Source organism: Ascaphus truei, chromosome 5 (genome assembly GCF_040206685.1).
Source record: "Ascaphus truei isolate aAscTru1 chromosome 5, aAscTru1.hap1, whole genome shotgun sequence".
Lineage (NCBI taxonomy): Eukaryota > Metazoa > Chordata > Amphibia > Anura > Ascaphidae > Ascaphus > Ascaphus truei.
The window spans coordinates 43,430,170-43,456,137 of NC_134487.1; the positions used below are offsets into that span (position 1 = coordinate 43,430,170).

Genomic DNA, 25,968 nt, shown 5'->3' on the forward strand with positions numbered 1-25,968 from the left:
TCTACTTTGTAACTATGTAAGATTAGTCCAATATTTAGCCATGAGGGGGGTATTTGAAAATGGTAGATTTTTTCCCATCGCTAAAGAACCACTTTCTCTTCAGATCAAAACACATACCTGTAACAGAGAAACGTGTACCTGAACCATCGCCATTATCAAGAAGGAAAATCTATGAAAAAGGTGGAGATAAGACTACAAAAGCCAAGGAACAAAAGCTGTAAGTACACCTTTTTTAAAATTGACATAACTTGCTGTAATTATACCGATTTTTATACTTTCCCACCATTTAGCGTCATAAGTTGCTGTCATGTCTTGCTCGAAGGTTGCTTCCAAGATGGAAGACGTCACTAAGAATTCCTTGACATTTTAAAATGAATGACATTTTATCACGGTACAACAGACTTGTAATAGAGATAATATTTTAATTGCATTGTTTTTTGTTGAGTGCCAAAATTTTCAAACAAGTCTTTGTACCTTGAATTCTTTTGAGTCCATATCCTTGTATAGCTATTGCCACTTTTGTTCATCCAATGAGGTTATTTTATAGCAATAAGGATCTTACATTCACAAGACCGTACACATGAATCACAAGACCGTACACATGAATCACATCTTTTAACCAACCATTGGGAGGGAGACACATTGATGGCATGCTTCATGTTACCATACTGACTTGCTTCTTGCATAACATGTTAAAGTGCATATTCAATGTTCTTTTTTTCTTGTAGCTCAGATTCGGGAACTTCAGAGGCTAGTCTGTCACCTCCTTCTTCCCCAACAAGCCGGGCCCGTAATGAAATGAATGTTTTTAGTCGTCTCACAGTTTCTCAGGGAAACGCAGCATTTCAGCAGGATAAGTAAGTCACAGGAGGAAGATTCATTAACTCTACAGACAGGAGCAAGTGTAAGGAGGATTTTAGTGTAGGATATGTTTAATGCCATTTTGCTACCGCTTCTGATGGGAATATGTGTGGCGTTAGAAAGTTATTCATAAAGAAAAGAAATACAGAAACAGATGAACCACCCTCTAACTTTCATTTACTGTACTATTTTGTTTGTACAGCCTTTAAGGTAGTGATCATACAAAGAAGAATATTTTAAGGGCATAATGTCACAGCGCATAATTAAATATTTAATGTTTAGATAAAGCTGAATAAAAGAAAGGTAACATAAATAAGAAAACGTGCAACTTCCAAAAAGTTCTGCTAAATGTACATATCTTATAAAAGTGTAGTTTGTCTCTCCCAGCCAATACATTGTCTGAAATACAAACATGGGTAACCGTACATTGCAGCTAAATTAATGCTTTAGGAGTAAAGATTTTATCAATGAATAACTTCATTTGTATTTTCCAGTGCAAAAGCCGAAGAGCTGGATAATATTTGTTTAAATTTGTTAACTCTTTTGATACGGAAATTATCTGCAAGTTATGCTTCTGTAATCTTTTGAAGTCCTATTATCAACAGACTTTATTTGTGCAATGTATGGCTTAATAGTAAACAAAATAATAGCAGTGTGTGGTGCACATGACATTCCAGGACAAGACAGCGTCTTAGGCACGTCGGATTTGCAAAAAAAAGGTATTTATTGTAGCCAGAACAAAACTGACATTTTTGGCTGTTTGTGCAGCTTTTTTCAATACTGCACTGACAGCCGAAACATTCGTTTTGTTCTGCTACAATAAATCCTTATTTTATTTATTTTTTGCAAATCTGAAGTGCTTAAGTCCCATTCTTGGCTTGGGCATCTAGTAAGGTCCCTCGCTCTGCCTATTAGGTTCATTTCACAGGGTTGTGCCAAGATAAATACCAATATAGCCATCAAGGAAAGAGAAAAAGGTCCCCGTTAAGCACTCAGGCCCCCATTTTTCTGATATTAATAAACACTAAGTCTGTAATATGAATACATTAAAATATAACTTTTAGTAGGGTTTACTCAAATAAAAGGCAATATGTGACCTCAAATATACAATTAAATGTCTACTTACTATATTAAAAAATATATATATATGTCAGTCTGTTACTAATGTAGTATGCAGAGACACACTCTTGACTATTGTTTAGAATAAGAAATCAATTCACCAGTACAGTATATCAATAGACCCAGTGCTTAATCTCTGTGTGCTCTATGCCAGGATTCCCTATCTAGGGATATTCCTCTTTGTCAGACTATGTAAGGGTTAATCTCCCTCCAAAGACAAAGTTCCATATAACAGTTACTGTAGTCACTATGATAGTATTCTGTACAATTCAATCATATCTTTTTATAATCTAAAAGTAATTTTCATACAAGCATCCCCACCACTCACAGAAATGTACCTTTTTAGGTATGTTCCAAGTAGAATTGGTTTAGCTAAATAGGTTGTTTCCTTAGAGTTTTATTAGCAGAGATCATTACATGGTGCGGTCAAGCCGTTGTTTTCTTGGCCCTCTTTCCGTCCTCATGATGACATTTGTGCATTCCTCACACTACCTGTTGGAGAACCAATCAAGAGAATGGAAATAGCACATTATTCTCAGTGATCAGTAGCCTCCAAAAAGGAGATGCCAAAGTAAGTAAACTGCCTCCCGAGTTTGAGGATACCACGTTGCGATTTGTGACATTTTATATACGACACTAGAAGTATCTTTTGCTGGAGCACGTTGCAATTATACTGTAATCTCTTTTTGAGGAACTGAAGAAACTTATTGCTTTCCCTAATTTTTTCTCCTTACGCACCCTTTTATAGTGCGTAATCAGACCAATTTGTGCTCAACTTAGAGTAGAAGAAGCCAGACCGATTAGTAATTGATCGTAACAGCTTAAATCAGATACTCTGTTTGTTAGATTTTATTCTGTTTAGTTCCTCAAGTGTACGTATACATGTCTTAATATATTGAATAAGTTGTAGAAATGGTATAGCTAGCTTTTTGAGGGTTACCCTGTGGACCAGTTGACACTGTTTATAACTTCTGGGATATACAGAGGTGAGAAAGTTTGTGAACCCCATAGGATTTTTATGTTTATGTCCCCCCAAAACTTTTTGCTAATGAATGCAAAACCAAATAAGGAAAATAAATTAGGAAGAATAAAATTAACAATTTACATTTAAATACGAGGTTCAACAAACCTAGCTAACACAAAATAGATTGAGCAAAGGTTGTTTAAAAAATAAAAAATACTGGACCATTTATTTTAGACTGCCTTTTAAATGATTCTCTTAAATTTCTTTTATTCGAAGTCCTCCTGAAAATCCCTTCAGCATACTGTAGTATAGAACAAGATGGCATATAGAATGCGATCAAGTTAAAGTTCCAATCTGATGTGGCTGTGCTTAAGAGTTAGAGTTGATAGACCAGCTGGCTATTCTGGAGATGAAAAAGCAGCCAGAGCATCTGCCCAATACACTGGCAATTCTCAACAAAAGCAAAATAGAAAAGTCCAGGACATACTTGAAAACGAGAGGTAACTCTCAATGTATTACTTCCTGGTAAAATATTTTATAAATAAATAAATAAAATAAATATTCAGATTTTCTTGGAGAGCGAAAAATAGCGCAGTAATTGCATAACTCATATGTTTTGCTCAAGGCTGATTTGGGGTAAGAGTAAACCTTTATTATTATTTTTTATTCTTCCTCCTGAAACTGGAAGGCTGAATGATGTTTAAGAAAAGAGAAGATAAAGATATTCATAGCCGTTTTAAATAACGGGGTATGTTTTCAGCTTTATTTAATGTTGCAGATATCAGTGATCACACGCTGGTGAGTACTTTTAAATGTTCTGCATTAGCTGAGCCTCTTATCAGCCACAGGCAGCTGCAGACAGCTAAAAGTCCATTTAGCCCTCCTTGATCTACATCCTGTTATTACTTTACACACATCAAGAAATTCCTAATGATGATAATCTTATTCAAATTGTGTGAAACGACGAATAAAAAGGAGGCAGCCATAAGGAGAAGTATTTTCCGAATTTCAAACCTTGAACGATTCTTTAACGTTGGACTTCTTATTTGCTTGCCTACACCAACAGCTTAACCGAGCCATACAAAATGTCACAAAGTACTGTTCATTTCATGAAAAACATTGACACTACTAATATACTAACTATTGAGATTATATTTCAGACATGGCTAACCATAAATCTGATAACAATATTTTACTTTCCACTGTTCATTTTCACCAGAAAGCAGTGAATGTAAGATCTTATTGTGTTGGGATAATTGCAAATCTTACATTCATCTTTCTGTCAAATATGGTTAATCGGGTTTCTTTTCTTTATCCTATTACTGTAAAGTGTTGCCCAAAAAACCCTATTTATTGCTGTATTGGGGTGCACGTCTTCTGTATTTTTGCTATCCATGTTTCTTAGAAAATTATTGGCAGTTTTCAGGTTAAAGGCAGAGGTATACATAAAATATACTTTGACCATTACATTTTGAAAACTGAAGCTGCGCAGGAGGGGATATGACTTTCTGGATGAGCCTTCTTTCTTTTATATACTTTCATGCCACTGTTGACTTACTGTACCTGAGTACATCTTTCCCCACACAAACTTGGTTCATAAATTTTAAGAGAGAACTCTATATGTGCACGTTAATGGACTCAAATGTCCTTGGTAGATGGGATGAGCACCTTTATCAATGGGGTGGCTTCTATTACAACCCATCTGATGGTGTTAAGATTTAATTATACAAACATGTTCCTGGTATTTGTTTTAGCCCACATTCTACCCCTAGCACAAAGGAGAAAATGTAGTTATGTTGTAATAACTGTCCTGTGTTTTCAAAAACTCGTTTCTAAATCACCCGATGCTAGTTACTCAACGAGTAAGGAGTCTTTACCCTGCTGATATCTGTATTCTTTCCCCTTGCAATCTACTACTGGTCTTTGTAGGTCTGATGAAAGTGATTCCTCTCTGTCCGAGGTACACAGGTACACATTTCCTTCTTTCTAGCCTCTCCTTTTCTCTTATTGCAATTAATCTTGTTCGTTTTTGTTTTTCCTGCATGCTTTTTGCTTCTGTTTATAACGTTTTTCTCCTTGCATCCATTCCTGTGACAGGTGTAATGCGTTGCATTTTTAAGCTTGTTATATTAATATGTACTTTTTAATGCTATGTTTTTGTTGTTGTTTTTTTTGCAGCTAGATTCCTTCATTTTGCATGTTGAACGTGACGAGCCAAATCTGTTTTGCTTTATTTACATTAACATAAATTACATTGAAAGCTTTTGCATGAACAGAATACGTGTCTGTATATATATATATATATTTGTTACCATGTTTGCTGTGATTCAAGAGAAGATTTGTGGTTTCACGAACAACCGTGTAAGAAACTAATATTCTCTAAAGGGAGCAACAATCTGATTAAGCCTGCATTTCATATTCTCTACAACTACATCAGCCAAAATATTGTAAACGTTAAACTATGTAAAATGTCCAAACCCCATACATATTCGCGATCTCCCGTATTTACAGCTGCTTACTGTCATAGCTCTCTGTCCCTACCTGGGCCCCAACAAGTGGAGCTGTTCTGTGTGCTCTGACTCTTGCATGTATTTTATCACCATTTGAGAATGCCCAGTGCAGGTCCCACACAAAATGACAGTCTTGGAGTGCCAGCTTGTTGACATTCATGCAATGCAAGTTACATTTGCAGTAAGATTCTTTGAGAAGCTCGATGTTCTCACTAATAACTTGCCATACACAGGTGTACATTTATATTTACTTTAAGATGTTTCCCCCTTGAACTGCTCCTTTTGATGTTTTGGAAATTCAACTAAGAAAAGGGGTTGTATGTCATTTTAGGCTTAGGCAGAATAGGAAATCGTTCTTTGCATAAATGGAAGATCAACTTGTTTTGTTGCTGGAGGGCCAGCAGTGATGTTTATTTCACAACACTACCAGCAATACTGAGTTTGATGGCATGACGTGATTAGGACTATCCATTGCATCGCCGGTGAAGACAAATAAGAAGCACGTCTATAAACTGGGAGTTTTTATATAAACCTTTAATGAGCAACCTTACCACATTTGTTTTTTCTCATCTCTAGGGGCATAATTAACCCATATCCTAATTCTAAATGCAACAAGGCGTCGCTTCTGCAGTGCGTCCATATAGCTGAAGGGCACAACAAGGCTGTGCTGTGTGTGGATGCTACTGATGATCTCCTTTTCACTGGATCTAAAGGTCAGACATTGTTTCCAGAGCTATAAATAAATGTTGACAGCTAATATTTTTCTGGCTCTATAATCACCGCTGGTCTGAAACACTTGGCTGTGTTTAATTCTTTCAGGGTAGAGTAGGTTGGGGAGAAAAAATTCATTGTACCCCCCCCCCCCCTAAAAATGAAGCTGAGAAAGCGAAAGCATCAAAAAACATTTACTTATGCTATAAATAATAAAAACATAAATCTGAAAATACAGCCATGCCACAGGGTTAGTGAAGGGTTATCATTTATTTTTCAGTAGCTGAACTGTGAAACTAAAATATAAGAGTGGATACATTTTCTTGAGGTGAACAGACATCTGTCTATTTTAATCCTATTATCTAACATCTGTCTAGAAATGCACACAGCGCTTATAAATCACTTCACTGTAACAGTGCCGGAATCTGTTGGAGATGTCTCCAGTACATTGCTTACAGAAGTGTACAGAGCATACTAAATAAAGGGGATCCATCTCAAACACAAACTTGTTATACTGGCTATATAGTATATAAAATCATACAGCAATTCTATATTGGCAACTTGATGGTCTTGTAACTTACCACATTTTTTAAACCCCAGAATGTCTACTCTTTTTATAGCACGCATAAAAACCACTAACAAGAAAAAAACAATTCTAATTCTACAAAAAAATTATAATTCTCCAAATGAAAAACAAATTCACAAAAGTTGAGTATTGTCAATTGTTGAGTCCTAATAGTTTAGCTTCAATCTATCATCTATAAAAGTAGGATAGTATAGACAATCTAACTGCATAAGTTAATAAGGTGTAAGATGGCTTTAGTCAAAACCAGCCATCCAAGTTATATTGAAAAAAAGCTAGGTTAATAAAAGGTTCATAATCATAAATGTAATGTAAATATAAATTATGTAATCTAAGCTATTGTATGGAAATAAAGAGCCAAGTGTACTGTTGGAAGTATAATGTTGTACAACTTTTGTAAGAGAAGTCCTGTTTTTGTTTTTCTTCTAGATCGTACTTGTAAAGTATGGAACCTCGTCACTGGGCAAGAAATTATGTCTCTAGGAGGTCATCCAAATAATGTGGTGTCTGTGAAATATTGTAACTATACGAGTCTTGTATTCACGGTTTCAACATCTTACATTAAGGTGTGGGACATCAGAGATTCTGCTAAATGCATTCGAACACTTACGTAAGTAGTGTAAATTTGGATAGGAACAGTAAATGTTTTGGCATTCAGGCAGCTCAATAAGAGAGTTTCATGTACAGACTAATAGTTATGCTTCTGCTTTTTTCATTTAATTGAAATCAATTTTTAGCTGAAAAAGGAGGGAGCACAGCATTTGTTGAATTCACATTAAAGCAAACTTAATGATTTTTCCTTTTTCATTGTGAAACAAAAGAAAATTATTAATTTATGTACAGTTGAAAATGAGATCAATCAAAATACATTTGTGTGCCCCGAAACCATCCCATCCCTTTCATCTTTAAATTGTGGACTTAGACCAGGGGTCCCCAACCTCTTTTGTTCTCAAGGGCACACTTGAGAGTTCAGGAGAGTGGTAGGGACCAACCAATTAACCTAAGCCCTTTTTCTTTTACCTTATAATCCCACCTCCCACATGCCCCCCCTCCCAGAGCACTTCCCCCCCCCCCCTTCCACAGCACTCCCCCCACCCTTCCACAGCACTTCTCTCTCCTCCCTCCCCCCGCAGCCTTGCTCACAGGCACCCGCCACAGGCTTCGTAGGCACCATGGTGCTTGCGGCACAGTGTTGAGGACCCCTGATTTAAGCATGTGTATATTAACATCATCTTAGTGATTATCCTCTGCAATTGTAATGCTATACATTTTCAAATTACTTTATCTGTCTGGGTATAAACAAATTCTGCTTTTGGTTTGAATTTTACGATGTTAGATGCCAACTATAGCAACATTTATTTTCTCTTATCTGCCAGTTGGTGTTTGGTCATTGCTCAATTTTGCTTTTATTTGGCTGAACGCTTTGTACAATATAGCTAAATGTAAGCTGGTATACCCAATTGTTTAGACAATAGCTTTTTTTAACACTGTCAAAGTATAACTGAAATTCTAAACTAGCACCAAATAAACAATTGTTAATTCCTTCACTGTAAGAAATGTCTGCTTCACATTTGTTTAACAGCACATAATGATAAAATCATGACAATATTAAGAACGTACTGTAAATTACATTTCTGGTAATGCATAGAACCTCTTCCCCATCCCCCCCCCCCCTCCCTCCTTGCACACACTGTATCTGCATTAAAGCATGGTATGGTATCGTTTTCTGTGACGGTCTACAGCAAGATGATACTAGCTCACTTAAATAGTGAAAGAATACTACCATTTCAAAATCCTTTAGCTCTTTTTATTTATTAAATTATTTTATTTTTTTTTGGCATTTTCTTGCTTTTTACAATCTGCTGAATTCTGGCGATATCTGTTGCTCAAAATTTGATTCCCTTGGAGGCTAAAATGGCTGCTGTCATTCGCACTCATGAAGAAACAGTGGTTGCTATGGTAACCTCTGATGTCAGTGAAAACTGCGATAAATTAAGATTAATAAAATGCCATGCTATTTCATGTTGTGCTTCGCTATGTCTATCAGAGTATACGATGACTTCATTTTTGTGTTTTTGATGGAATTGCCTCAAATGCATCAGAATATTATATCAAAGAAAGCCCAAATACTTTGACATTTAGAAAATAGGACCTGCCCACGAAAGCAGGCCAGTTTTCATGAGCTGTTTAATTTGTTTCCTCCTTTAATGATGGATGGTGAACATGCAAATTGTTTTGTATGAACTTTCAGGTCATCCGGTCAAGTGATGGCTGGGGATCCGTGTGCTGTAAGTCAGAACCGGACGGTAACAATTCCGGCAGGTGAAAATCAGATTAATCAAATCGCACTGAATCCAACTGGCACTGTCCTCTATGCAGCAGCTGGAAACGCAGTGAGAATGTGGGACCTCAAAAGGTATTGATTTTAGAAAGATTTCTTTCTCTTAATTAAAACAAAACTAGCAGCAGTACAATAGGAGATCACAGGACGCCTCACAGCCAGCAATTATTTTTTTTTGCTATGATGACCTATTGCTTTCAGAACTACTTCCAAATGTTACTCGCAGTTATTATTCAATGTAAATGTTTTGTGTTTGCACACCAATTTGTGTGTGTCTGTGTTGTAGATTGTTTTTACAACCTTAATGATCATGTTGGGCGTCAGTACATTTTACTTAAAACTCGCAGCTGTACCATAACTATTTAATACAAAAGAACAAATTAATGTAGTTATTTTAATCTATTCTATCTATATAAAAAATAATAATAAAAGGGAGTATGTAAGCACAATACATTTCTAATTGTCTTGTTCTTTTGTTATTCCCTATACCAGCGGTGCGCAAACTGGGGGCGTGACCAGTGACCCCCGGGGGGCGCGAGACTGAGTGTGGGGGGGGAGGGGCGTGGGGTTTACAGAGGCCCTGCACGCTTCCTGAAGGCACTTAAATGAAGTGCCGGGGGAGCTGCAGGGCCTCTGTAAACCTGACTTACCTTGGCTCCGGCGGCTTCTCACATGCGTCGCCATGGCAATGACTCTTTGAGGTCATGTTGCTATGGCAACGTGACGCCGGAGCTGACGCCGGTGAGGGGAGGCGCAGGGAAAAAAGTTTGCGCCCCCCTGCCCTATATTATCACAATATCTTGATAACCTAGTTACATAGTGGATGAGGTTGAAAAAAGACGTGTCCATAAAGTTCAATCTATGTTAAATTTAGACGACAGATACTTATCCTATATTTGTATTTACAGTATATTGATCCAGAGGAAGGCAAACAGAAAAAACCCCAGTGAAACATCATCCAATAATCTCATAAAGGGGAAATTAAATTCCATCCTGATTTTAATTAATGGCAATTAGATTTCTCCCTGGATCAACATCCTTTCCATGTTTACTCCTTTACAGTAAGGGCAGTTAAAATATGGATTTCATTACCCATGGAGACTGATGGCAGATACAATAATTATCTTTAAAAAAAAGGATTGGACAACTTTTTAGAAAGGAAAGGTATACAGGGATCTGTATACCATTCCTTTCTAAAAAGTTGTCCAACCCTTTTTTTTAAAGATAATTATTGTATCTGCCATCAGTCTCCATGGGTAATGAATTCCATATTTTAACTGCCCTTACTGTAAAGAACCCTTTTCTTTTTTGCTGGGGAAATTTCCTTTCCTCCAACCTTAAGAGATGACTCGGTGTTGTTTGCACAGCCCTTGGGATGAATAGTTCTTTTGGAAGCTTATTGTACTGCCCTGAATATATTTGTACAGGCATACCCCGGTTTAAGGACACTCACTTTAAGTACACTCGCGAGTAAGGACATATCGCCCAAAAGGCAAACAGCAGCTCACGCATGCTGCCTGTCAGCATGTCCTGGACAGCAATACCAGCTCCCTACCTATACCGAAGCCGAGCGCAAGCGGGGAGACTATAGAGCCTGTTACAAATGCGTTATTTACATCAGTTATGCACGTATATGACGATTGCAGTACAGTACATGCATCGATAAGTGGGAAAAGGTAGTGCTTCACTTTAAGTACATTTTCACTTTACATACATGCTCCGGTCCCATTGTATACGTTAATGCGGGGTATGCCTGTATATAGTCATTATTGGCAGTTGGCAAAGGGATCTGCTTAAGCCAATATGGATCCCAGAGGAGGTAAAGATTTTTTACTATGGTGGGAACAAGACCACAATCTAAAACAAGGTTGTTCGTTACAAGTTCAAAAGTGGGTCACCGTCACGACCGAGTGTCACAGGATGGATAGCCCAATGCAGGGCAAAAATAGCTCAAGGGAAGTGGCTTACCCAATGTCGCAATACAGCATAATGACAGCAGTTACATATATAAAGATGCAGGGAGGAACAATAAGTCGAAGCCTTCTGGAGCAATGTCGTCCCATTTTCAATTGGGCCGAACGTCATTTGCAAGATATACTTATCCTAGGGAGAAACAATCAGGGGGCAGATTTCCTAAGCCGAAATAAAATTTACATTACAAGGGAATGGGCCTTGGTGGATAATGTATTCACACAACTTGTGCAGAAATGGTGCCTCTCACAGATGGACATCATGTACACGGCCTCAAACAGCAAAGTAGCAACGGTCTGCTCGATAAAATGTAATCCGACAGCAAATATATATATATATATATACATACATACATACATACATACATACATACATATGTAACGGTATTTCTGGCCCGGCCTGACCCACCCAATCTCACATTGGCCCCTGTGGTCTAACCGGACCCCATTACAGTGTGAATATGCCTGATGGTGCACCTGCTGGCTACAGGACTCCTGAGTCTCCCGCATGATGGTGTATGGGGAGGACCCGTCAGACAGGCAGCTGAGGTAGTGTGCTGAGTCTCACCTAGTTCCAGTGCAGCGCCTCCACCTCACCAGGGTCCCTGCGTCCGCAAGGGGATGATCCTGGCGAGGAACTCCTCCGTGGTGCTCCTCTCTGTACACTCATTCCAGATAGATACACGAGAGGGTTTCTGGCTGAACTCATCTTTATTGACACGGCAGGGCAACTGCCCTCCACAAGGAGTATCTTCAGCCGCTCATCTCGCCAGTGCTCCCTTTTGATAGGTATATCACCTAGATCAGGGATTCACTATTCCCGCAGGAATCACTGTCCTGTGCCAGGTCCCTGGACACAGCCTCCCATGGAGTTACTATATCATAACTGACAGAACTCCTCCTCAACTGGACTTGAACTAGACAGCAACTCAGGTAGAACTTTCCAGCAACTCCACAGCAACTTACTTTAGCAACACAGTGCTGTGCCTTATGTAAGCTTCTGAGGCTGACACATCTCTGACATCACTAACCATGGAGTCAGAGCATGTGACCAGTCCCAGCCATACACAGAGCACCCCACCAGGGTGTGAGGGAAAACCTCCATGATTACTGCTGGCATGCCCACACTTACCAGGCCTTACTGCCAGCAGGAGAGATGACTGTAGGCATTTTACATGACCGCTACATTCTCCCCCTGGTGAATCCCATCGTCCTCGCTGGGACCTAAATTTGCATACCTCTTTCCAGGAAGCACTGCAACACAAAACATAATTAACATCACACAAATTTCCTCATAATACAGTACACATGAATACAGTCATCCGCCAAGCCCGCCCCGACCAGCAGCCACGAACCCGCGTAATGTCTCAGTACCCCCTTAATAATAGTGATCTGGGTCAGGTTTCCTCACTTCCCGGTTACCCATATCCAGGACCGTAACATAATAATGCCTAGGTGATCCTCTCTCTGGCACATAGGTCACCCTATGTTTGTGAACATTTCTCCCTATGCTCCACACTTGCATCAGGGTGTCTATCCTTTCTTCCGCCTTCTTACCTACAATGTCACTCCCCCTATTGGCTAAATACAGCTCTATAGTTTCTTGGAGCCACGTTTCCCTATTGTCCTCAATTTCATCCATCAGGGGCTCCGGAACATAGGGATACTCCAACCCATGGGATTTTTTATATTTGACTATTATAGCCCTCTCCGCCCTACTGACCCTGGTCAGATCAGCATTACCTGCCCTGCCAGGTAACACCCATGATAGGGGCTCATCAGGATCGACTGGATCTGACAGTGTGTCAGGACCCATGGGCGCTATGTCTCTACGCTCCAGCTGGAACCACCTCTTCTGTAGTTCCCTGTCCCTCTGCTCGGGTGTAAACTCTCCCTCTTTCCACCAGAAATCTACCACGTCCTCCCGCCGGATGAGGAACCGAGTACGGTCCATCCATGCGGAGTACCCCTCAAATAGTGGAGCCCACCACCGGGTCTCCTTAAAGGGATTAGGCCCTGGTTCCCGGTCGTCATCAAATGAAAATACCCCTGACGACCTTGTGGATCGCGAGTTGAACCACCTCGAGGACCCCGGAGCCTTTACTGCCGGTTGGGGTGCTGTATCCGCCACCCTCAATTCCCTTCCTCCCCGTGAATCACCTTCCGTAGCTCCACTGAGCTGCCTCTCCCCAGTCCGTTTTTCCTCCCCCCCCAAAGGTATGTCCACAAGTTCCAAGCTGGGCGGTGAACCCGGTGACCGTGTGATAGGGGTAGGGACATTAGCTAGGGCATGGGGTTGGGTATAGGGGCATGGAACAGGACCCCACGGGGTTATTACCCGCTCTTGACTGTCCGTGGACCGGTCCAAGGAAGATGTCTCCTCGCCCTCATCAGTCCTGAAACCGTCTCTCCATTTTCTGGGCAATACGAGCGGTCGGGGACCTTCCCCCAATCGCCGAAGCGTCGCTGCTTCCCCTTCCTGGGTTCCGCCGTCGCCACCGGAAGTGACGTCCTCCCCGGAACCGGAAGCGTCGCCATCTCGCGTTGGACCCCCATGCGGGATCTCTTCTTCCACGACGACATCCGGTTGCTCCGCCGTCGCCACCGGAAGTGATGCCGTTCCTCCACGTGCGCGTTGGGCCTGGCGCGGCCCTTCCAGCGCTTCGCCGTCTGTTGTGACCAGGTAAGAGATAGGGCTTTTTGGCTTACCCGTCCGCAGGGGTGTAGGCGTCTCTCCCATCTCCGCCAGGTCCTGGGATGGCGGGACTCCGTCGGTCGGATCGCCGATCTGCGGGGGACGTCCGGTCACTCACCCCACGGGGCGTCGTTCTTCCCGTCTGTCTTTTCCGCTCCGTTTTTGCTACCGCCAGCTCACGAAGGTCCTCATCAGAGTAGTCCCCTCGCCCCGACCTAGGGGTCGCGGGGCGGGGTGAAAGTCTCTTTGCCCCTGTCGCGGGGTTTAATCCAGCCGCCTCAATGGCCAGTGACCCAGCCGACTTGACCGGCTCCAGTCCCCTGTCTCCGGGACTCGCGCGGTTGATCCACAGCGTGCCCGGGGACTCAGCAGAGCGCCGTGTCACATCCACCGGGGGGTCAGCAGGCTGTATTGGGACGAATGTGGGCATAGGCCACAGATACAAAGTCCCGCAATGAGGGCAACGTGCCATCGTATTCACAGTACCTCCGGGCAGCCCGCATTGTAGGCAGAGCCCGACCACCGTCTCAGTATTGGCCACCCTCACCACCAGCACCCCGCCGGGCACTGAGTAGGGCTGGGTGGAGACCATAGTGCCCACAGTGGAGGAGCAGGCCATTCTTTGTACAGGAGTCACTTCCTGTACAGGTCTCTCCTTCTCTGTGGTTCCTCGCAACTGACTGGTGGAAGTTGCTGGATCCGCCACTCCCTGCTTCGGCTCCTCCCTTCTCTGACAGAGTTGGAACCCGCCCCCAGGGGTTGCAATAATGGGCGGGTCCCACAGGGGAATATCATGCCCCTTAATTAAGGCCGCACCTCTCTCAGTCCTGGTGGGCGCGGTCTGCGTTTTCGCGCCAATTTCCTCCCCAGAGCTGGAGTCCTTTCCCGCGGCTAGTTCCCGCCTTCTCCTTGCAGCAGCTTTTTACGCAAGGTACCCTTCTTTCTTGTAAATCACCTCCACGGCCGGAACTACTTTCTGTAGTGGCGCCGTCTGAATATCAGTCCCTGGGCCCAGTGGGTGCATCCCCACAGGCCATAGTTGAAAGTCACTCCCCCTGGTAGAAATCAGGGGAGGGTCCCATAAACTCAACGGTTGACTCAGCACAGGGGCTGAATTAGTCACTGTCCATCCCGGCGCAGCCATAGCTTTCGCGCCATGCCCCCCATCAGTGCGGGGCTCTGCTGTTCGCGCCATTCCCGGCCAGCTCTGTGCAAGTCCTGCAGCAGCCATTTTTTCTGCGCCTGGCCCATGCGGTTTCCCTAGCAAGCGGGAACCGCCATTTTGATTGGTTTTGGCGCCCAAAAAGTCAATTCGTTCGCTCTCCTCACGGGGTTCTCCCCCAATTATTGCAATGTCCTCACACTCTTCAAAGGTGGCCCCTCGCTGTCCCAGGCAGGATAAAAACGGGGCAGCCACGGCCTATTCTGCCCCAGAGCAAACTCGTTAAGGACAATTCAGCGACAGTCTGCTCTTCAGTAGGTTGCACGCCACGGGTGCCCTCCCCATCAGCCTCTGTCCGCCATTTTACGTTCTCCGCGCCACGCGGATCCTCCACTCTCTCATAACAGTTGTCGTACATGAGGCTCCACTCTGCGGGGCAGCCACCACACCGGTACAATAAAGATTAGCTCAGATGCACCACCACATGTGTACCTTATCTAGGTGTGACCCAGTGTTGCACTACCTCAGGCTAGGCTCACTCTCTCAGTGTCTGCTGTGACTCCTTCCTCCCAGTCTGTGCTCCCTACGGTGAGTGTCTGGAATGGCTAGGTACTCTGGCTGGCTCTGCCATGCAGTACTTGGGGCGTCTACCTGTCTTGGTCAGCCTAGCGCAGACCCTCTCCAGGACTCCTGACCAAGTTAACAGGCTGTCCCTTCTGGCATCCTACCAACTAGCACTGCCTCAAGGTGACTCGGTCAGCTATAGCCCGCTCCAGACCCCTCACTCCCTTCAGGCCCCTAGGTTGTCCCTGCGAACTGACAATATCCCGTCAGCCCCCTGACTACCCCTAGGTCCGTCCCTACTCAGCACAAAGTGGCAGCAGACACTCTCCCTGTTTCCAAGTGACCTAGCTAAAAGCCTGTCCTGTTGACGGATCTGATCTCAGCAGCTCGCCTCCAAATGTAACGGTATTTCTGGCCCGGCCTGACCCACCCAATCTCACATTGGCCCCTGTGGTCTAACCGGACCCCATTACAGTGTGAATATGCCTGATGGTGCACCTGCTGGCTACAGGACTCCTGAGTCTCCCGCATGATGGTGTGTGGGGAGGACCCGTCAGACAGGCAGCTGAGGGTAGTGTGCTGAGTCTCACCTAGTTCCAGTGCAGCGCCTCCACCTCACCAGGGTCCCTGCGTCCGCAAGGGGATGATCCTGGCGAGGAACTCCTCCGTGGTGCTCCTCTCTGTACACTCATTCCAGATAGATACACGAGAGGGTTTCTGGCTGAACTCATCTTTATTGACACGGCAGGGCAACTGCCCTCCACAAGGAGTATCTTCAGCCGCTCATCTCGCCAGTGCTCCCTTTTGATAGGTATATCACCTAGATCAGGGATTCACTATTCCCGCAGGAATCACTGTCCTGTGCCAGGTCCCTGGACACAGCCTCCCATGGAGTTACTATATCATAACTGACAGAACTCCTCCTCAACTGGACTTGAACTAGACAGCAACTCAGGTAGAACTTTCCAGCAACTCCACAGCAACTTACTTTAGCAACACAGTGCTGTGCCTTATGTAAGCTTCTGAGGCTGACACATCTCTGACATCACTAACCATGGAGTCAGAGCATGTGACCAGTCCCAGCCATACACAGAGCACCCCACCAGGGTGTGAGGGAAAACCTCCATGATTACTGCTGGCATGCCCACACTTACCAGGCCTTACTGCCAGCAGGAGAGATGACTGTAGGCATTTTACATGACCGCTACACATACATACATACATACATACATACATACATACATACATACATACAAACTCTCTCCAGTACCCTTGATTACAAGAGTTCTAGGAAAGAGTGGAAGTTTTGTCAATAACATTCTGGCCTCACAGGAGTTTGTTCCCTCTACTACATGCTTAAAGGTCAGCCATGGCGCTTACCTATATCGCCGGACCTTCAATCACAGGGCCTGATTTAACATCGCAGGCTGGAGTGGTGGTCTTTGACGGTTTGGCGATTGAGTGGAGTATGCTGCAGAAAAGGGACTATATCAATTTTGTAGAGACCCTGATGGCAGCAAGGAAAATACACATCTGGAGTTTATTACAGAGTATGGAATCGCTTCTGCATATGGTGCAACCAGTCCAAGGCTGATTTCTGGGATCCACCTGTATGCTCTATTCTAGAATTCCTGCAGTCAGGTCTAGAAAAAGTATTCTGTATCAATACTTTAAAAGTACATGTAATGGTTCTATCAGCGCTGTTGGACAATTGGGGTCAATGGATCTAGTCGTGTGCTTCTTTCAAGCTGTGCGCAAAATCACGGCGCAGTTCCGAAATGCTGTTTTGTTGTGGGACTTTGCATTTGTCTTGTATGCAGGGGCGTATCTATAGACCATGCAAAGTCCAGGGGCCCGCGCTCTTGGTGGCCCGCTTTCCCGGCCCACTCCCTGTAGAGACAGGAGATGGTATACGGCAGCAGCGGGCCCTCAGTGTTAAAGGATAAGCCAGTAGAAGAATCAACACATGCTACAGAGGCAGAGCAGGATGGCAGGGAAGGAGAGCGCCCAAGCGGTCTGACCCGGAAGTCTTTCTTACTTCCGGTGTTTGCTACTAGAGCCTGCTCCTCACCTCATACCGCCCTGTTCTGCCTCAAGTGCTGATTCTTCTACCGGCTTATCTTTTAACATCGGGGTTTGCGGCTTCCGCCATCTAGCATCTCCCTGCGCCTGCCTCCATTACCACAGGTAGGTATGGAGGGGGAGGGGGGAGATTTGATGATGGGGGTTGGGGGAGAGAGCTGGTGATGAGGGGGAGAGGTGGTGATGGTGGGGAGAGATGAGGAGGGATGATGAGAGGATGGGGTATGGAGAAAAAAATTGCAGTCAGTATTTTTATTAATGTGACCCTGAAAAAATGTTTGCCTGGGGGCCCACACATATATAGCTACGCCACTGCTTATATGTCTTTTACAAAGGTACCGTTCAAACCTCTTCTGCAATCTTCAGATATGGATCCTTACCCTAAGGCTGCGTAATTTCTATTTTCCATCTCAACCAGGACATCATACTACCTTTTGTTTAGTCCAAATCCAGTTGGGGTCAAGGAGAAAGCGTTTTACACATTGGATGTCGTGAGATATCTGAAGCAATATCTTTTTAAATCGGGCATTCAGAAAATCAGATTGACTCTCTCCCATCAGGAGCAAGAAAGGGACAAGCGGCATCCATAGGTCAATAAGGGGTATTACAAAGGCTTATTACAGGCCTGCACAACTTATAAAGGGAAACGGGCCAAACTGCTCAAAGGAAAGCAGATTCGGGCTGCACTTTAATTAAAAGTACCTCCTTCCCCTCACAACTCTTACCGAAGGCGGGGTGTGCGGCGTTCTCTATCTTCTCCACTGAAAATTCTACTGTTTCCCCTGCAGGTCCTGAAAAAATGGCCGTGCGGTGTCAAATGACGCCGCATTGCCATGGCAATGGGATGCCGTGATGTCATGACACAACGTGGCGCCGCGTAATGTCACATAGCGTCCCGTTTTCATGGCAACGCGTCATTTGATGCCGTGCGGCCATTTTGATCACGACCTGCAGGGGAAACAGTAGAATATTCAGGGGAGAAGATGGAGAGCGCCAGCTGCGGGCCGCACAGTGAGTCTGGACGGGCCGCATGCGGGCCATATGTTGTGTAGGTCTGACTTATTACGTTCAAGGAAAGCAGGCTCCAGAAGGTCTAAAGGGCATTCAAACAGATCGATGGCCGCATCATGGGCGGTGAAAGCTAAGGCATCAGCCACAGAATTGTACAGGGCAGCAGTCTGGTGTCCAATCAACGCATTTATAAGCTCGTATCATTTAGACATTGCATTCAAAATGTGCATGTTCTGATGCTACAAAGTACTGCAGTCTGTTGTGGCTATGAATAAATAGACCTGTTTTGCAGTATTTATGACTTGTGGTGTAATTCATTTCCCATCCTTCATTCTGCTACTGCTATCTGGAAAGGAGGGGTGTGTCAATTTTTTTTTCTGTCCTATGTCTGCTGGACGGTGGGACTTAACCCATTGGTGGTCACTGCTACGGAGACTATCCAGAAACTGAAAATTACGTCAAGATGTCAATTTTCACTTTTCAGACTTTTTATTTTAGCTTTGTGTTAGTAGAGTGAATGCTTTATACTTGGTATGGTTAAACAAAAATGCTTTCTTTTCCTTATAAAGGTTTCAGTCTACAGGAAAGTTAACTGGACATATTGGGCCTGTTATGTGTCTTACTGTAGACCAGATTTCCAATGGTCAAGACCTAATAATCACAGGCTCCAAGGATCACTATATTAAGGTAATGTATCTTTGAAAGTGTATATGTATAAACATATACATGATGGTTGGTGACCTGTGTGATTGTGTTTCTTTCTATTTATGCATACGCTTTCACATGTCACAATGCCACTTTGTAAAGCTCACAGCAATTTACATACAAGGACAATTTGTTAAACTAGATTTTACTTCTGTAACATGGTACTCTGGGAATAAGGTTATTCAACAATAATGGTTATGCAATGTATTTAAGGTCCCTCTAACACTAGGGGCTATTGTATGTACAATTAATAGAATATACAGTGCATGTAAGCAAACGAAAATGCAATAGTGTGTGTGTGTGTGTGTTTGTTTATTTTAAAATATAAATAATATTGAAAACATTAGCACAGAAAGCCGCTTTCATAGAAACGGAAGCAAGGAATTTGACAGCTGATATGTCTTTAAATGCCACGGCTAATCCCTGACTAGACTAGACACGGTACAGTCTGCACATTTTCTGTTATAAACCGACAGACCCTATTGTATTTTTTTCAGTAGAAAGATGGCACTCGGTCTGTTTAAATTGTGAGTTTGTGTTATTGCAGTCATCTTTTGATTTTACAATACCATTTCTTTTTGTTTGCCAATCTAAAGTTTTTAACTTTTTTGGAGAAAAATCTATTATAGTATCCAATGCATAAACTTTTTTTTAAAGCAAAAAAGGAGTTATCCCTTTTTTAACAGAATTATATTTTCCTATTTTAAAGTTTGAAAAAGAATGTATATTTTCCCCCCAGATGTTCGATATTACTGAAGGTGCTCTTGGTACTGTAAGCCCTACACATTGTTTTGTACCTCCTCATTATGATGGTATTGAAGCACTTGTAATTAGTGGAGACAACCTCTTCAGTGGTTCGAGAGACAATGGAATAAAGAAATGGGATATATCTCGAAAAGACCTTCTTCAGGTATGTCATTTTGCCAAACACAGCAAATACCATGTGTGTTTCTGTTTTTCCCTGCCAGTATTTGACATGAATTAGAATTTCTGTAATAATGACTGACTACTTTCATGTAGGGGTGCGTGCATCATTCTGTACTGATGCACACCCGACATTAAAAATAAGTGTGATTTTCTAGAAGTATGATGAGAAAAGCGTATTAGTGGTGGCAAGTGCATCACTAAATGAATCAAATTGATTTCTCCCCCCCCCCCCCCGAAATATCCATAAGGGTATGAAAGATGCTTACCAAGTATGTTTTGTTGTAATTTACAGTTGTAGCGAAGACATCAGGGTAAAAATAGTAGTCAGTCGTGGAGACATTTAGCCACACCATAACAGAACAGGCTAAGGGGGTCACTCCATATCTGCTGATGCGGCAGTTTACTGCCAAAAAATCCCTATTAGTCTGTGCGGGGGTTTTTTGTATGTAAACTGCCTGAACTTGCGCTTTAGTATATCTAGAAATACCACGTAGGAGAGATCTATACTAAGCAATGCTAAACCGGAAGATACCTTATAGTACCATAAGGTGTCTTCTAGTTTAGCAATGCATAGTAAATATGGCCCTGTGTCAATACAATTGTGGAAGAGGGGCTAGTACAGATGGTAAAGGGCAAAGAAAATAGAGACAAGAAAAGGTAGAAAGCAATGGAGACCAGATAAAAGGACGATGAATAGTTAAATGTCCATGGTAACAAAAAGCAGAACTTCAAACACAAAGATGTCAGTGTGCATTACCTATTGCAGGAGGCAAATTTAGCTTAGATATTGTTTCATGGTGTAATTTACAGAAAGATGGGGATCAAAAATTGGACCAATGCTATGCACTGATTATCAGGGGAAAATAAAATATAAATATTTGGATCTGTAGTCGTTCAATTGGCAAGCGAACTGGTCGGTGCACTTCTTGTATAATATGCTTGTCACGTTTTAGTTTTCAGTAAAAGTTGAATCCTTAAAATTTTAAAATTACTTTTTGAGGCAAAATTTTATAAAGTGTGCGCACTTTATGAAATGGTATAATGTATCAACATACATGGGAAAGTCATGAAATACGCAACAAGAGTAGTTCTTATTGAATTTATGTATACCCACTATCCTATCCACATCGATGATCAGAAAGTAACTCTTTAGTTATGTTACAGACTTCTTTACTTTTACCTGACTAATTTTAGGGATGCACAGCATCTTGTGGTCTGAATAAAAAATGGAGATAAATATGTTCTTTGTTTTTAGATCCTTGTCAGACTTTTTTTTTTTTATTATTATTATTATTTTTTTTAAACCAGTTCCACCCGAATTAATGAAAGTGGAGAATATGAAAGGAAAAAGATTCCGTGTTTTGTAACGATATAGACAAAACAGTACATTTTATTTGCATTGCATTGATGGTGGGAATTGCAAACTCCTCCCTAATCCTTTAATCATTTCTTTCCCCAGCAAGTTCCAAATGCACATAAGGACTGGGTATGTGCACTCGGAATAGTACCTAGTTGCCATGTTCTTCTGAGTGGCTGTCGAGGAGGCATTCTGAAACTCTGGAATGTGGACACATTCTTGCCCATTGGAGACCTAAAGGGGCATGATAGTCCTATAAATGCAATCTGCACAAACTCCAGTCAGATTTTTACAGCAGCAGAGTAAGAATTCCATTTTATCATTTAAGCCAGTACATTTGTTTAAACAAGGGAATCGGCACATACAATACTGACATTCTTTAGTGGATACAGTAACTGTTGGCCTATTTCTCTTTTATGCAGCAGCTTGAAGGCTTTAAAGCACTGTGTAGCATTTGTCTCCAATAGCTTGCAATCTTCGCTCAGGAGTATTTTAGAATCCTGGTCTCATTCTTTGTGCAAATTAACATTCAGGTAGCATAACAGATTGGTAAAATCATATCAAGGATAATTTATTGCTAGCTAAATTCTGCAACAGCTACAACTATATTGTGAAAGTCCCAGCAATCAAATATGCAAAACAAAAACAGTGGAAGTAATAGCTGGGCGCACTTGGCACAAAATCAAAAACTTTGATTTACTTCAGTTTAGAAATAAAGCTATTTATGTTACAAGTCAGTGGTTCAATAGGTTTTTCCCACACTTTCTCAAGACAATTCAAGAGAAAACAGGTATCTTTATGAACCCCCAAATAAATGTCTGAGATTAAATTGGGATAATAAGTGCATGTTGTCATAGATATGTCAGTCTAGAAATCACCAGTAGAGACTTACATATTATAAGAACGCTAACCGGCTGCAGCGCAGGTATGGCGAAAACATGAGGTTGAAAGAAAAGCTATAATTACTGTATACAATAGTAATGTGTAAATATGATTCTGAAATTAACGTAACATTCCACTAGAAAATGGGATGAGCGGTTCTGTACACTTATAAATGATAAATCATCTGAGCCCTCTAAAAAAGGATGGGTTTTGCTCAGTCAACAGATGCTGATGTAGTTTAGGAAAAAAGTTTAGTTTATAAATATGCCATGTGCATGACCCTGAGCATTTCTTAGTGTGCAGTGTTGACATGGTAATCAGGAAATTTCTACATAATTCTGGATATTGCTTAAGTGTACAGCCATGAAATTCTTTGTACAGTTGCCAAGGTGATTCACTTGTATTGCAATAGAGAAGCTATATAAAGCGATGTATGTTGGACAACTGAAACCATAGAATTGAGATGGAACAGATTTATTGATTTATTTTTCCTTTAAAAATCAGTATAGAACAAGTGTTGTCATTATGATTTTAGACATTGATTTTTGTTTTAATAAAAAAAAATCTGTAATGGGCAGAGTAGTTGGGCCAAGTGGTTCTCATCTGCTGTCAAATTCTATGTTTGATAGAACCTTTATCAATAACTACTAATAAGCTAATAACTAATGCTTATATTATCAATGGTGGTATTTACATTTGTATTTTATATTATCGTTGCCACAATAATGAGGTGTGGTGTTTTTTTTTTTTGTTTGTTTGTTTGTTTTTAAACCCTGTATTTTGTCCTTTTTTTTTTTTTTTTTTTCTATGTTTGAGTTTGCAAATATATTTGAAAGCATTGTTTTCTACATAATGGCACTTATTTGCAATAGCTACATATTTCTCTCCACACATTGAACTGTGGAGCTGTAGTTGACTTCATACTGTATGACCCACAAATACTTGTTTTGTTACAAGTGACTTTAATATGTATAGTTTCATATAACTCAGGATTTGTTTGTTTCCTCTCTTATTTTCTGTGCAGTGATCAAACTGTGAGGATTTGGAAAGCTCATGGTGCACTGGATGGACAGGTATCTGATACTGGTGACACAAGTGAAGAAGTTGCCAGCAATTGAACTTGAATCTGGAAGACAGTCTTAAGAAGATACTGTGATAAAGTCTGTTTACGGTTTTGACTCACTGGGCATTTACTAGTTAAAAATCATAACTGGAATTAATATTTTGGAACTAACTGGAAACTATATTCAACCTCATGTATGCTGTATTCTAAACAATTCTATTAGCATAAGTGTTCTTGTAGACGCATATAAAAAAAAAGGCCTGCTTTTGTGCGCTACATCTAAGTACCTCAGTATGCATTCTGGTAAGATTTGTGTTCATGTTACTTACCTCTGAAACACAAAAACATGTTCTATTTCTTCAGTTTCTGAACACAAAAGCTATAAATCTATTCTGCATACATTACAATGGCTCCGCTATATTCTGTCAGCTATTGTTGTGCTTAAGCAAATAATATTTTGTGCAGATTTACTTGAAGTACAATTATGTTACCCAACAATGCATCTGCAATCCCGGCTGCTCCTTTTTTTTTTTTTTTTAATTAATTTTTTACCGGATTCCAACAGAGGGGTCCTGAGGTAGACCCCCTTGTTCCTGAGGTAAACCCCCTGGTTCCCAGGATACTTTGCGTTAGTTTCAGATGGTTTCCTTGTGGGAAAACAAAATGGCTGACAAACCGTGTCCCAATAGTAACCGGCAACGGATGACGTTGCAGCTTTATATTGGATGACCGTGAGTGCCATCTTTAGAGGAAAAAAAATATGTGGCACCCTAGAACTATGTATCTCGGGAGGTGTCTGAAAATAAAGGTTCAGCTCTGGAAGATCCCCCTGTTCAAATCCTGTATATAAATTATATATCTTTCATTTTTGCCCGGGATTGCTTCTTTGAGATATAAAAAGTGTGCCTGTAACTTTCACAAATACAAACTGCCTAAAGCTGTGGTGTTGGAATATTGTACACTCTTGACCAAAGTTGTGCTTCTTTGTGCCCACTTGTGCTCAGGATTTGATGTGCAGTAAATATCTAAATCATTATACATTTCTTCTTTCCTGTCTGATACTAACCTTTTTCTTACCTGAAGGAATTGTTTTGCCTCGTGTTTCATGTGTTCCACATGTTTCATTGTCATATCCAAAGTATGCTATAAATTATTTTTCCCAGAGATGTTTTTTTTTTTTTTTTTTTTAAATACCGGTACTTTCATTTTAGTTCATTTCTCACAACTGCATAATCTTGCTTTTATCTAATTTAATATGCTGCTAAATATATTTTAAATACTTTTTTTTTTTTTTTTTCACGCAAGAACTTGGTAGAGAGAGCTATGTAAATTGTTTGGTTGTAAAAAGATCTTTTGTTGCTCCTGTTATGATTTTAAAATGCTGTGGAGCGTGAAACCTTTGGAAAAAGACATGTTTATCATGCTGATTTTTAATCTTACTTTGTAAATTTCACAGAAATTCACAATTAATGTAGATTTAAAGATTTGTGGATATTGAGTTTGTAGATTATTGCGATGTTAGCTTGTAAATTTAAGTTAAGCTAATGCATGAATAAAAACATGCACAAATAATTCTGCTGTTGCTTGATTTTTATTTAAGATGAAATCAAAAGTAAAACCAGAAATGTATGATTATATATGTTTTTTGATAGTTTTACAGGCATCCTTTGATATCTACATGGATCAAGGCAATAAATATTACTTAACCCCCAGTATCCCTAGGGGTTGAAGGGTACATTATTTGGATGGAAGCCAGCATGACAGAGATGCTGCTATCCATCAACATATTCCAGCCTTCTAGCCATCAACAATCAAGTAACATCACTAAGGATGACATTACTCTGACAAACCCTACTGACATTGCAAATGCATTCAATGATTATTTTTTGAGGTGTGCTACGAACTTATTAGCGAAACGCATCCCAAACCACAAACCTGAATCTCATTCTGGGAGTACCCCTATAGCCCCACCCCTCTCCCAACACTGCTCACAATTTTCAATTTGTCCTAGTATCCGAAGAGGAGATTACATAAGTGCTCCGCAAATTAAAACTAAGCAGCCAATGTGGACCTGACTTACTGCAATCTAATCTAGGCTTTTCTACCATGATTTCCTATGGTAGCGGGTAAATTATTTAAGGGAAATCCAATCAGCGTTCCGGAGTGCATTCGAATCCTGACATGGAGGTGAACTAAGCTGTGTGCTCCGAGGTGGTTCCGCAGATATCTGAAAACTAGACTGGGAGCTTAACCAATCTGTAAATTTGAAAGTGCTTTTATCATAAAGGGCTGTGTATTGCCAGAGAAGTAGAGAGCAGGAGTTTTAAACGGAAGATTTGAAATTCTCTACCGTAAATTGAACGAGAGATGTCTCGGTGGTCCCTACCCCACCAGAGTGTGGAAGCAAGCCCTGGATAAGCCTTCAATGTGGCACCTAACCAGCTTTTATTCTCCCTGTATG

The 25,968-nt window shown here is 41.5% G+C and overlaps 1 protein-coding gene across 11 annotated transcripts in view; it reads left to right on the forward strand.

Annotated features, from left to right (window-relative positions):
- KIF21A (kinesin family member 21A) overlaps positions 1-25,079 on the forward strand; it is a 152,738-nt gene extending 127,659 nt beyond the window's left edge. For 6 of the 11 annotated variants that reach the window (XM_075599749.1, XM_075599748.1, XM_075599751.1 and 3 more), the window contains 10 exons: positions 104-217; positions 729-857; positions 4,874-4,912; positions 6,031-6,167; positions 7,178-7,358; positions 9,000-9,164; positions 19,143-19,260; positions 20,018-20,188; positions 21,665-21,864; positions 23,469-25,079. In XM_075599749.1, coding sequence (XP_075455864.1) covers positions 104-217; positions 729-857; positions 4,874-4,912; positions 6,031-6,167; positions 7,178-7,358; positions 9,000-9,164; positions 19,143-19,260; positions 20,018-20,188; positions 21,665-21,864; positions 23,469-23,562 — 1,348 coding nt within the window. In that variant the 3' untranslated portion in view covers positions 23,563-25,079. Of the gene's footprint in view, positions 1-103; positions 218-728; positions 858-4,873; positions 4,913-6,030; positions 6,168-7,177; positions 7,359-8,999; positions 9,165-19,142; positions 19,261-20,017; positions 20,189-21,664; positions 21,865-23,468 lie in introns of those variants that run through there. The other 5 variants (XM_075599753.1, XM_075599757.1, XM_075599755.1 and 2 more) reach the window with 3 other exon arrangements.
- The last annotated feature ends 889 nt before the right edge of the window (positions 25,080-25,968 follow it).